This window comes from Watersipora subatra, chromosome 3 (assembly GCF_963576615.1).
Source record: "Watersipora subatra chromosome 3, tzWatSuba1.1, whole genome shotgun sequence".
Lineage (NCBI taxonomy): Eukaryota > Metazoa > Bryozoa > Gymnolaemata > Cheilostomatida > Watersiporidae > Watersipora > Watersipora subatra.
The window spans coordinates 10,450,026-10,463,140 of record NC_088710.1 but is presented as its reverse complement, the minus strand read 5'-3'; the positions used below and the strand labels follow the sequence as shown (position 1 = coordinate 10,463,140).

The window sequence follows — 13,115 nt, the reverse complement described above, 5'->3', positions numbered from 1 at the left end:
TCTTTATCTCCTACCATTAGTGTTTTAGTCTTCTGCTTTTAATGCATTTTAGTTAGGCTTTTGTCAAGCAGAAACTCAATAGCCGCTGTCTGTATAATCATATATGTGTATGTCCAATCAACTTGCTCCCCAGAGTTCACTTTTGACATATGGTTTTCTCTAATGACCGCTCAGTATGTCTGTCCACTTGTTCAAGTCATGAGTACATCTCAACGATGTCCACCTTTTTACAAGTTCTATTATACAATTCATCATAATGGATTGTAAGTTTATAATTTGCGTGTAGAAAGGTAGCATTTAGCTGATGGTACCTATGCTGTCATGCTCAACACTGCTGTCAGGTGCTGATACTTCTGTAGATGGATGACATCAGAGTGCCGGTCAAGACCGGCTCTATGCAAGACTTTGAGGAGGCGCTGTCGCAAGGCATCGAAAGCGACTCACCTTCCCTAGACACTCTCTCTAGTCAGGAGGCGAAGCAGATCTACGCCAAAGAGGCACGCATACAGCTCGACTATTCCAAACTCAACTCTGATCTCAAGGAGGTTAGCATCGTAACCATAGCGATATAGGTTTAGGTGTCAGACCTTTAAATACAAATTTACTGCCTAAAATAGTATTTAATCAGTTTGTATTGAGGTCCAACAGCCATGAACTGTATCTCTCACAGGTCTGTTTATAGCAGGGGTTCCCAACCTTTTTTATTTAGTTCCCTTTTATACTTTTCATAAATTTGATTCCCCACACTTTTAACTCACATGACTAAAAACAACCGATGCAAATTATAATCCCATTTTATTGTACATATCTAAACTTAATAATTATAAATTTTTATACAGTACACGTACAACACACAACAATACATGACCTTCGGCATGAAAGTGAATTGGTTTATGACTAGGTTAACTTACTACCCAAACAGAATCTGGAAGGATGTGTTCACATATATCTGGGTTCTGACTAGTAGATCATTATTAGCGACTAGCGTCATAGATAAATCCAAAATGTGAAATGATGAAACCCAAACTCACACGGCACTGCAAGACATAAATTAAAAATTTAACAAACCAGACACCTCTCTGTTCCCCCTTGTATATTCAGTATTCCCTCCTAAGGGGGAATTCCTCCCTGGTTGGGAACCCCTGGAGGAATTCCTCCCTGGTTGGGAACCCCAGGGGGAATTCCTCCCTGGTTGGGAACCCCTGGTTTATAGGGTCTCATTTAAAACTGATAAAAATATGGTGTTTTAAGCTGTCTACATATTTAAAGCTATTGTTCAACCTGGAACTACATGTAGTTGGCTTGTTGCAAAACATTTGCAGAAATAAAAACGTGTGAATTTCTCATTTTTATTTCTAGCGATAATGTAAAAGCCAAATTTAGTTTCAGCTGGGATTAAGAAACCAAAGATTAGCTGCTTTCTGAATATTTAAAAGTTCAAAAGGTTATTTAAAAGGTTGGCAGCTCGTTCAAGCTCGCAATACAATTTTGTTAACTTGGTTCACTAAATATTCACATATTCAGATGCTGATAGGCCAAACAGGCTCATCATCTGACCCAGTGTCCTAATTACTTCTTGTTTAAAAGTTGTTGATACTACAAGCTGTATGGAGAGATTTAACAACTGGTCAGAGATGATGGAGCATTCTAATGATATGCAAAAGTCAGTATTCAAAAAGTTAATAGAGATTCTAAAAGGATTAAAAATTAAATAAATTGCTGATAAAACTAATAGAACCACCAGTTATTGGTTGTTGTAAGTAAAGCGAGGTGCATGTTTATACAAAGTGATATCATGATTTTTTGTTGGTTTTAAATGCACCATATAAACTTCAGCCATGCGAAAAATATAATAAGTTTAGGTTTTTGTACATATCTTGGTATTTTACTCCTAGATTGTAGTCAGACAATACATGTTGCATGTAGACAACAAAACACAAGTGCTATATTTTAGTTGCTACCTTTGTCTTTGCTAGATGCTTTTGCGCTATAAGCGACATTCCTAACTGGAATCAACCGTCGTCCGTCATCAGCTTGTCTTCACCACACGCTTGTGCTTGTATAGGCCTACCTATATTAGGGTGCAATGTAAAGATATCAATAATTGATCTTGCAATTATATAAAAGTATGGCTGATTAGATTAGTGTAGCTTCATGAGAAATGCAATGAAATGCCACTGTGACTTCTTGAAACTTCTGAAGGTATAAATTTGACACAAGCAATTGAGTGAGTCTTTTTACATGACCTTTTTGTGTCTCAAGTTGTCAAGTTCTGTTTTATCTAATTCTTTACGTTGTTTAGTTGTGCTTTGGATTTGTGGTATTCTCTCGTGAGCTGCTACTAGTAACCAACAATACATGCTGTTTTCTGTAACGATGTGATTTGATGAAATCAACGTTAGAAAGTATAGCCGTTTTATTCCAATACTAAATAAGCCTCAATCTGTGTGACTGATTTCCTGTTTTTTACCTGGATTCATAATAAATAATAGAATGAAAACGGGTGGTGGTGAGACTTGCCTTAACATTTACGGTCTGCTGTCTAGAGTGGTAATATGGATTGTATGCGACTTTGCTTGGTTTCTGAAATATTCTGCAATATTTGATATATATATAGACATTTATATATACATGTAGAAATTGTAGATATTCCTCTGAATATAAAACTTTCCACACCTCATCTGTTCTGTTTCGTTATATGCCCTGTTAGGGACGCGATCCTCGTTACACTATTGTATATTCCTGTTAGTTGGATGGCACTGAAGAGGTGGATCCTCGTTACACTATTTAATATTCCTGTTAGTTGGATGGCACTGAAGAGGTGGATCCTCGTTACACTATTGTATATTCCTGTTAGTTGGATGGCACTGAAGAGGTGGATCCTCATTACACTATTGTATATTCCTGTTAGTTGGATGGCACTGAAGAGGTGGATTCTCATTACACTATTGTATATTCCTGTTAGTTGGATGGCACTGAAGAGGTGGATTCTCATTACACTATTGTATATTCCTGTTAGTTGGATGACACTGAAGAGGTGGATCCTCATTACACTATTGTATATTCCTGTTAGTTGGATGGCACTGAAGAGGTGGATCCTCATTACACTATTGTATATTCCTGTTAGTTGGATGGCACTGAAGAGGTGGATCCTCATTACACTATTGTATATTCCTGTTAGTTGGATGGGACTGAAGAAGTGGATCCTCATTACACTATTGTATATTCCTGTTAGTTTGATGGGACTGAAGAGGTGGATTCTCATTACACTATCGTATATTCCTGTTAGTTGGATGGGACTGAAGAGGTGGATCCTCATTACACTATTTTATATTCCTGTTAGTTGGATGGGACTGAAGAGGTGGATCCTCATTACATTATTGTATATTCCTGTTAGTTGGATGGCACTGAAGAGGTGGATCCTCATTACACTATTGTATATTCCTGTTAGTTGGATGGCACTGAAGAGGTGGATCCTCATTACACTATTGTATATTCCTGTTAGTTGGATGGGACTGAAGAAGTGGATCCTCATTACACTATTGTATATTCCTGTTAGTTGGATGGGACTGAAGAGGTGGATTCTCATTACACTATCGTATATTCCTGTTAGTTGGATGGGACTGAAGAGGTGGATCCTCATTACACTATTTTATATTCCTGTTAGTTGGATGGGACTGAAGAGGTGGATCCTCATTACATTATTGTATATTCCTGTTAGTTGGATGGCACTGAAGAGGTGGATCCTCATTACACTATTGTATATTCCTGTTAGTTGGATGGGACTGAAGAAGTGGATCCTCATTACACTATTGTATATTCCTGTTAGTTGGATGGGACTGAAGAGGTGGATTCTCATTACACTATCGTATATTCCTGTTAGTTGGATGGGACTGAAGAGGTGGATCCTCATTACACTATTGTATATTCCTGTTAGTTGGATGGGACTGAAGAGGTGGATCCTCGTTACACTATTTTATATTCCTGTTAGTTAAATGGCACTGAGGAGGTGGATCCTCATTACACTATTGTATATTCCTGTTAGTTGGATGGCACTGAGGAGGTGGATCCTCATTACACTATTGTATATTCCTGTTAGTTGGATGGCACTGAAGAGGTGGATCCTCATTACACTATTGTATATTCCTGTTAGTTGGATGGCACTGAAGAGGTGGATCCTCGTTACACTATTGTATATTCCTGTTAGTTGGATGGCACTGAAGAGGTGGATCCTCGTTACACTATTGTATATTCCTGTTAGTTGGATGGCACTGAAGAGGTGGATCCTCGTTACACTATTGTATATTCCTGTTAGTTGGATGGGACTGAAGAGGTGGATCCTCGTTACACTATTTTATATTCCTGTTAGTTGGATGGCACTGAGGAGGTGGATCCTCATTACACTATTGTATATTCCTGTTAGTTGGATGGCACTGAAGAGGTGGATCCTCATTACACTATTGTATATTCCTGTTAGTTGGATGGGACTGAAGAGGTGGATCCTCGTTACACTATTTTATATTCCTGTTAGTTGGATGGCACTGAGGAGGTGGATCCTCATTACACTATTGTATATTCCTGTTAGTTGGATGGGACTGAAGAGGTGGATCCTTGTTACATATTTTATATTCCTGTTAGTTGGATGGCACTGAGGAGGTGGATCCTCATTACACTATTGTATATTCCTGTTAGTTGGATGGCACTGAAGAGGTGGATCCTCATTACACTATTGTATATTCCTGTTAGTTGGATGGCACTGAAGAGGTGGATCCTCATTACACTATTGTATATTCCTGTTAGTTGGATGGCACTGAAGAGGTGGATCCTCATTACACTATTGTATATTCCTGTTAGTTGAATGGCACTGAGGAGGTGGATCCTCATTACACTATTTTATATTCCTGTTAGTTGGATGGCACTGAGGAGGTGGAGAAGATGAAGGAGGAATTGCTGCGAGCAATAGCAGAACTGGAGGCAACGATACAAAGGATTGCGGCTCCGAACATGAGAGCCCTTGAGAAGTGCGTACAGCTTGTAGCCCTGTTAATTATGAGTTGTTGGCTTTTTGGCTCATTACTGTGGCGTATTACCCAATGATAAACCAACATGGTAAGATGAAAGCGCGAGAGTTGTACTCTTTCTTTCCCTAAAATATGATGATCTTCACTCTGATTGGCTGCAAACCCAGTATACAGATTCAAGGTTATAGCTGCACGATATAGTCTGCTCTAATAGTCAGTTTCATGTGTTTTGTACTAAAAATGTTGCTGTTTGTGTATATACTTTTGTTTTGTTTTTATCAAAGTTGACAAATTTCATGTTAGTAGTCACTTGCGATCATGTTAGTAGTCGGTTTAGAAAGTACATTTCTAAATAAAAAAAATCATTTCAATAAGATACAATAATGTTTTTAACCTTGAGGATTTAAACTGTGCTATGAAATGTGCATTGAAACATCATGCTAAACTTATGCTTCCAGTTTTTCTGTAAAAAGATCCCATGGCAATAGTTGTTACTTTTGCTGGTTTTTCTGGCCATCCAACTTTACCTGTAATGTTAAACCATAATTGTCACGTACAACTTTTATCGTATTCTTTAGGTAAATCAGACACGCTGATTCCGGTTTTGTACTCAAAATAAAGATTGGTCCACAAACCTTCAAAGTCATGGAGGTTTTTTTAAAGCGTTTCGATATCCGTCTCAAAAACAACACAATCGGCACAACAAGCTCCGCCCAAAAATATGTGACGAAGCCTAGCTTTTGAGGAACGGAAGTTAGGGATGTTTAGTCTGATTTAGAAAGATAGAGATGGGCGTCTTAAAACCCATTATTATCTAAATTCAGCCTGTGAAATAATCTCAGTTTTTTATGAACGGTAAATAAACTATTTAAAATTGCTCGTAGCTTGTTACATGTTGTTTAATAGGCTGAACTCCGAGAAAAATGAGCTCAAAAAAGTGTGATTTTATCACAAGCTAGCGTTGTTTTCGCCCTTTTTTGAGCTCATTTTTAAATATACCATGTTAAATAGCTTATTTACCTTTCAGAAAAAACTGAGATTATTTTGAAAGCTGAATTTGTATAATAATGGGTTTTAAAACACCCATCTCTATCATTTTAAATCGGACTAAACATCCCCAACTTCCGTTCCTAAAAAGCTAGGTTACGTCACATATTTATGGGCGGAGCTTGTTGTGTCGGTCGTGTTGTTTTCGAGACCGATATTAAAACGCTGTAAAAAAGCCTTCATTACTCTGAAAGTTAGTGGACCAATCTTTATTTTGAGTGCAAAATCGGAATCAGCGTGTCTGATTTACCTATTAAATACGATAAAAGTTGTACGTGACAGTTATGGTTAAAATATGTGTGCATTATGTGTTTCCTTAAGTGGCTCTGTGGTATTTAGACTTGAAACTGTACAAGAGAAATTTGTGGAAACAGCGGATGAGTTTGAAAGAGCCAAGAAATCTGCCCGCCGTACGAAGCAGGTATTTGAGAGAGTAAGGAGGGAGCGGTTTGAGAAGTTCAACCAGTGCTTCGAGAAAGTGGCCGACAGAATTGATGACATTTACAAGGTGTGTATTCACCTCAATTGAGTCCATATGAAGCCTGCTACTGTGTCTATGTGCGTATTTTCCGTGTATATGTGTGTATTTTCCGTGTATTCGTTGCTATGATTACAGTGTTGTGTTAACTAACAAATGCTATATGAATTATTTTGTTTCAAGTGCAACTTGTCTTTTATCACTTTAAATTCCGACTATCTGTGCGTTGACAAGTTTAATGTTGTGTTATTTACTAGAAACTATAGTGTATAGATATATACTCGTGTTGGGCCGGTATTGGGTTATCCGCTCTTACCGATACCGAGGGATTCTCGGTATCCGAAGAAACCAATCATGTTCGGAGACAGCTAGTTATCCGCGGCCGGTTTGATATGATCGGTATTTATCCGTAAAAGCCTATCGGTAAAGCCTATCCGGTTATACGGATATCCGGATACGCTTCGTTGACGAACATGCTAATCTCAGCACGCATTGGCGAACAAATTCAACGAAAATTTCCACGCTTACTGTATCTACTATTATATTACGTTACATTGATAATGCCACCAGCCTCGAAGGTTTGGGAGTTCTCCACAGATGGGAAGATGTATAAAGATTTTAACGGGACTGGACTCTAATTGGACTGCGTATAATTATGTGATTACATTACCTGATTACAATATGTGATAGTAAGATTTCTGTAAACTGTTTCAGTATATTTAACAAAGAGAGCCCCTTGCCATTATCTATCTGTTCTCCATTACATATAACTATATTTTTAATAGAATAAACAATAAAAAAACATCTATCATGAAACTTATATTTCCATCTTTTTTTTTTGCTTGTAAAACAAGGAGTCTCCTTGCCGTAACAATATACTGCTGACTAAAGAATGTTTTTTGCACAGGCTACTTTTTGCACAACAATAAAAGTTGTTCGAGACAGTTATGGTTTAAAGTTTAAACCATTAAACTTATGGTTTAAAGCTTGAACCATTAAACTTTAAACCATTTAAAGACACACACTGATAACCACATACCGAACAATAGTACCGACAATACCGAACTTTCTTAGTTGGCAAAGGATACCGAAGATGGTAAATACCGAGGATACCGGGAAAACTGATAAAAAAGTGCAAGGATATCCGATCCGGCACTAAATTAGATACCGGCCCAACACTAATATATTCACTATTATATTTATAATGTATATATATTCATAATATATATATATGATGGAAATGGCTAAGATCTTGAGGCAAGTGCTCAAACTCTTAATTCTCTGGTAGGAGACCCAAGCTTGAGTTTCATCTTATGGATCAACATGGTCGATGTTTAAGTATGAATTCTGTTAGTTGTAGTGAAATAAATACGGTTTGTCGATTGCAGAGTCTTACACGGAATCAGAGTGCTCAGGCATTCCTGGGACCAGAGAATGTAGAGGAACCATACTTGGAAGGGATCAACTATAACTGCGTGGCGCCTGGGAAGAGGTTCAGACCGATGGACAATCTCTCTGGTGGTGAGAAAACGGTTGCTGCCTTGGCTCTACTCTTTGCCATGCACAGGTGTGTGCTTTTTGCATGAGATTTGTTGTATCGCCTTTAAGAGAGGTGTGTCAGCAGAGTCTATGTATTAGATAACATGGTCATGTGACAGAAAGATTTACTCAAAAGTAACAATTCCTAAAATACTCTATAATTATTCAACATGCTTGCATACAGCAGTAACACAGGTCTCTGTCAATTGCAATATCTTATCATTATGTATATTGTCTATCTATATTGTCACTATCTATTCATCTAGATGAGAAATTAATGCTTCAAATACGTCACCGTTTCTGTTATTTAACGCTTTTGAAGCACTTTCTTCAAGGTAGCCTAGTATTCGTCACATAACAAATCTTATCCTTAATACAATAATGGGGAGTTGTCATTTCACCTATTCCTTCGAGTACGTATTGCTAAGAATTTATGTACATTATGTTGCTATCAATCACAGCACATGCAAAACCTCCCATTTTTCATTTGCACTACGAATATGAAAATATCCTAGTTTTTCAATTTCTCTTCATAAATGCATGTATGAAGTACTGTGTATTTGACAATTAAACTGGGCAGACGTCAGTATCTCAACGAGCAATATACAGGCATACCATGGGAGGCAAAACTATAACTGGTTTACACATGACCTGTACTGCACAGCTTGAAACTGGTTATGTTGTGATGGATAGTATCCAAATAAGGTTTTTTTCTTCACGTTATATCACTCTACATTCCATCAATGTCTCCTTGCATAAAATCGAAATATGGCTTGTCCACATATGCAAAGAACTTACTTCTTGTGGACATATTCAAGGAACTTACATAAAAATCTGTTGAATTCCATCTGAGCCTCCATGAAATTCAAATACATATCTAAAGACTGGCTAGTCAGAGAACACTATTCCACATGCCAAAACTTCAGAGTTATAATTTATTGTCCACACTCAGTTCTCTTGGCAGTTGATCATGTTGAAATAACTGTAACCTGTAATAAACCTGTATGTAATCTAAATGTAACCTGAATAAATCCCATCGCTTTTTATTCACTTAAAAACATTTTAATTATAAAATTTCACAGAAACTCGCCGATTTATTATGTTGTCAATCAGTTCAAATGTTTCATTGTATGGTAAAACTGTCATAGGTTGGAATGTTTTCAATAAAGTTACATTGTATGTTTAATTCATTCCAGAGCATTACCTCTTAGTAAATACATATAGTGTTATAACAAATGCATGATGTAAAAATATGTAAAGTGCCAAATTTAAAAATTTAAATTGTGAAAACTAGATTAATAAAAAAGTAATTGGTAAAATATGTTATGGTCGTTGCATTCCTTTGAGACGAAAGTGTATGTTCGACCTTTATTAATTATACGTTTAGTTTTTAATCTCTGCCAGTTTTTTCACTTTTATTTACAGAGTAATTTTGAAAATTTTCGAAATTACGTTATACTTCGAGACAAATATTTTTCTTTTGTCAAAAATTTGTATAAATAGGTGCTCGCAGTCAAGGTTGGCTGCATAAGGAGCAGACAATTCTTAAGTGGTCTCAGTTCTATGTCCTAGTCATTGATATCAAAAGATCTGTTAGCCATAGCTGTCTCATCATAGAAAGAAATTCTTACACAGCATGTAAGGCAGCACCATTTCACTTCTACTGGGATAGTTGGCCGTCATGAAGTATAAAAACAAAATTATGTTACAAGTTAATTCTGTCTCCTTACATCCCTTCAAACACCATTTTAGCTTCCAGCCAGCTCCATTCTTTGTGCTTGATGAGGTGGACGCTGCTTTGGACAACACCAACATTGGAAAGGTAAGTTCTTCTCAAACAGGCGGTTGTCATCTGTAGTGGTTCATGTCAGTGGTATATTGATACCGTATCAAGTCTAGCCACACAAGCAAGGAGAGAATAGACGCATCGATTCTCGCAGTTTCGGTAATCCCGTGTAAATTGACTTTTTTGTATACTAGCTTGAAGGATTGGGCTTCACTTTCTCTGTACTACAACTAGTAAGATGATAAAAGTACCACCTACGCACCGGACTATTATAAAGTAGATTTGATTTGTTTAATATCGACCACAGTGTATGATGTTAGCTGCACAGCAGGTTGTAATAACATATTTCACCAGCAGTTGGAAAATTTGTCTGTTGCAGTTTTGTGCTTTATATATATATATATATACTAGCTGTGCTACCCGGCGTTGCCCGGGTAATAGAAAAGGCTTTGAACAGAAAATTGATTTGTATTTAACATATAACAACATTTGCCATTCTAATTTTCAAACTACTGTACATATCATGAAAAAAGGGTTTGTCTTATAAGCAATGAGAAGTAGTGAGAGTTGCTTGCTATTAGCCTGCGTGCCATTAGCCAGTATGTTTAATAATGTGAGCGAACAGCTTCTCGTGACGTTATGCTATGACACGTCGTACGCAAAGCCGTTAGATATTTGCTCTCATATAATGACTTATATTGGCAAGCTAGCAATTCAATTTCCTTAGTCTAGTGGGTAGGGTGTCCGACTGGTAAAGGGCAGAGTCCGAGATCAAATCTTCTTTGAAACGGAATCTTTATTCCAAGATTTTAAGGTCTATAGCCGGAATGCATGCAAACATAGCCACGGACATACTTTCAGAAATGTATATAGATAGATATACTAGCTCAGTATCCGGCATTGCTCGGGTAATAAAAAAGTTTTTGAAACAGAAATTTCATTTTTATTCAACATATGCAAAATTTACTATTTTAACTTTTTAATGAAGGTGTTTATTTATTTATATATTTAATTATTTTTATATTTGGCCAGTGTTTTTGAGCTGGCTGACACCTTATGAGGATTCAATTACGAATTCGTGGGATTAGAACTTTCGTGATAAACGTGCATATTGAACTCAATATTTGTTTGTTGAGGAAAGGAAATAATAATAATGAAATAAACTTTATAAACTTACAAATTTATATAAACTTTATAAATGTATTAATTTGTTAACAAATACAAGAGAGTGAGGAATAACTGATAACTATAACCTTATACTATAGTACAGTAAAATAGTACGGTAAATAGGTTTGTTCTAAAATGTGAATGATTCAATAACGAATTCGTGGAATTTGAAGGAAAAAAAAAGTGTTAGCTAATACACAAAGTATTGTAATGAACTTTTGCGATAAATGTCTCAATATTCGTTCGTTGAGAAAAGAAAATGGCGCGTGTTAGTATATTATATTCATACTAAATAAAAAATAATCATACAAACGACAATGTTTTAAATGAAATTGATGAAAGATAATTATAAAAATTAATTGTTAAGATAAAAACAGCTTGAAAACTGTAAATAAAGAAATGAGGCAAAGTTTTGTTTGTACTCAATTATAGTGGCACGCAAGCTAAGAGCCAAGCGTGCTAGTATTTTAGCAAGCGCTGCATAGGTATTTGCCCAAAACATTTGCAGCATTGCATGGTCAACAAGCGTAGTGGTTAAGTCCCGTGTTCGCAGTCCTGGAGGTCCAGAGATCGAATCCTCAGGGAGGTGGAATTTTTGTTCCTAACACTTTATCGCTATGACTGGTCAGACAGACACTCGCATTTATATACCGGTATGTAGACTAGCCGAATTGCTGGCGTTGCACTGGTAGTAGAATAGTTACCTAATGAATTTGAGTAACTTACCTGGAAAGCTAGATCTTTAATAAAATAATACCCGTGGTTTTGGCCAGCTTAACAACCGTTACGCGTAACTGTCACAGTACCAGATATTAACCCCAAGCAAGCGCTTCAAGCGTGAGTATCTTAACCAATGTAATGACTATTCGCCCAATGAAACCATTGTATTCTATGTAGCTTAATGGTTAAATTTGCTGCCACTAGAACTGGGGGTCCCGAGATCAATTCCAGTGCTATGAGGATTTTTCAAATTTTTTTTTTAATTACTAAAACTGGACACAGGGATAAAAAGACAAACACTGAGATTTATATATGTATAGATTAATTGGCCAAAATGGAAGTCTTTTGTTTGATAGTTTTAATGGATGTTATTTTTGCTGCCCAAGATTCCTTGTATCAGTGCCCTTAATTGATTACACAGCTGCTATAACATGCATATATATGTGAGATATATATGTGTGTGCGCACGCGCCTGTGTGTGTGCGTGTGAGATATATATATGTGAGATATTTAAATATCACACACTTTATACTGTTCTGTCCTATATGACATGGAAACTGCCATGACTCATATCCAGTTTGTAATGAAGACCACATGTTGTAATCTTTGCCATGTCATCCATATAATACTGTCAGTAGGCCCAGGGATGCTTGAGATTTCATTTATTGTCAACCAGATAGAAGCGGATGGTTGTCTAAGAGGCTGGTTAGGCGGTTGTCCAAGAGGCTGGTTAGGTGGTTGTCTAAGAGGCTGGTTAGGTGGTTGTCTAAGAGGCTGGTTAGGCGGTTGTCTAAGAGGCTGGTTAGGTGGTTGTCTAAGAGACTGGTTAGGTGGTTGTCTAAGAGACTGGTTAGGTGGTTGTCTAAGAGGCTGGTTAGGTGGTTGTCTAAGAGGCTGGTTAGGTGGTTGTCTAAGAGGCTGGTTAGGTGGTTGTCTAAGAGGCTGGTTAGGTGGTTGTCTAAGAGACTGGTTAGGTGGTTGTCTAAGAGGCTGGTTAGGTGGTTGTCTAAGAGGCTGGTTAGGTGGTTGTCTAAGAGACTGGTTAGGTGGTTGTCTAAGAGGCTGGTTAGGTGGTTGTCTAAGAGGCTGGTTAGGTGGTTGTCTAAGAGGCTGGTTAGGTGGTTGTCTAAGAGGCTGGTTAGGTGGTTGTCTAAGAGGCTGGTTAGATGGTTGTCTAAGAGGCTGGTTAGGTGGTTGTCTAAGAGGCTGGTTAGGTGGTTGTCTAAGAGGCTGGTTAGGTGGTTGTCTAAGAGGCTGGTTAGATGGTTGTCTAAGAGACTGGTTAGGTGGTTGTCTAAGAGACTGGTTAGATGGTTGTCTAAGAGGCTGGTTAGGTGGTTGTCTAAGAGGCTGGTTA

At 37.3% G+C, this 13,115-nt stretch overlaps 1 protein-coding gene across 1 annotated transcript in view; it reads left to right on the top strand.

Annotated features, from left to right (window-relative positions):
- LOC137391518 (structural maintenance of chromosomes protein 1A-like) overlaps positions 1 to 13,115 on the top strand; it is a 43,105-nt gene that overhangs the window by 26,545 nt on the left and 3,445 nt on the right. Inside the window, exons 21-25 of the mRNA XM_068078020.1 lie at positions 360 to 545; positions 4,909 to 5,021; positions 6,408 to 6,576; positions 7,935 to 8,113; positions 9,838 to 9,907. Of these exons, the coding sequence (XP_067934121.1) occupies positions 360 to 545; positions 4,909 to 5,021; positions 6,408 to 6,576; positions 7,935 to 8,113; positions 9,838 to 9,907 (717 nt within the window). The remainder of the gene's footprint in view (positions 1 to 359; positions 546 to 4,908; positions 5,022 to 6,407; positions 6,577 to 7,934; positions 8,114 to 9,837; positions 9,908 to 13,115) is intronic.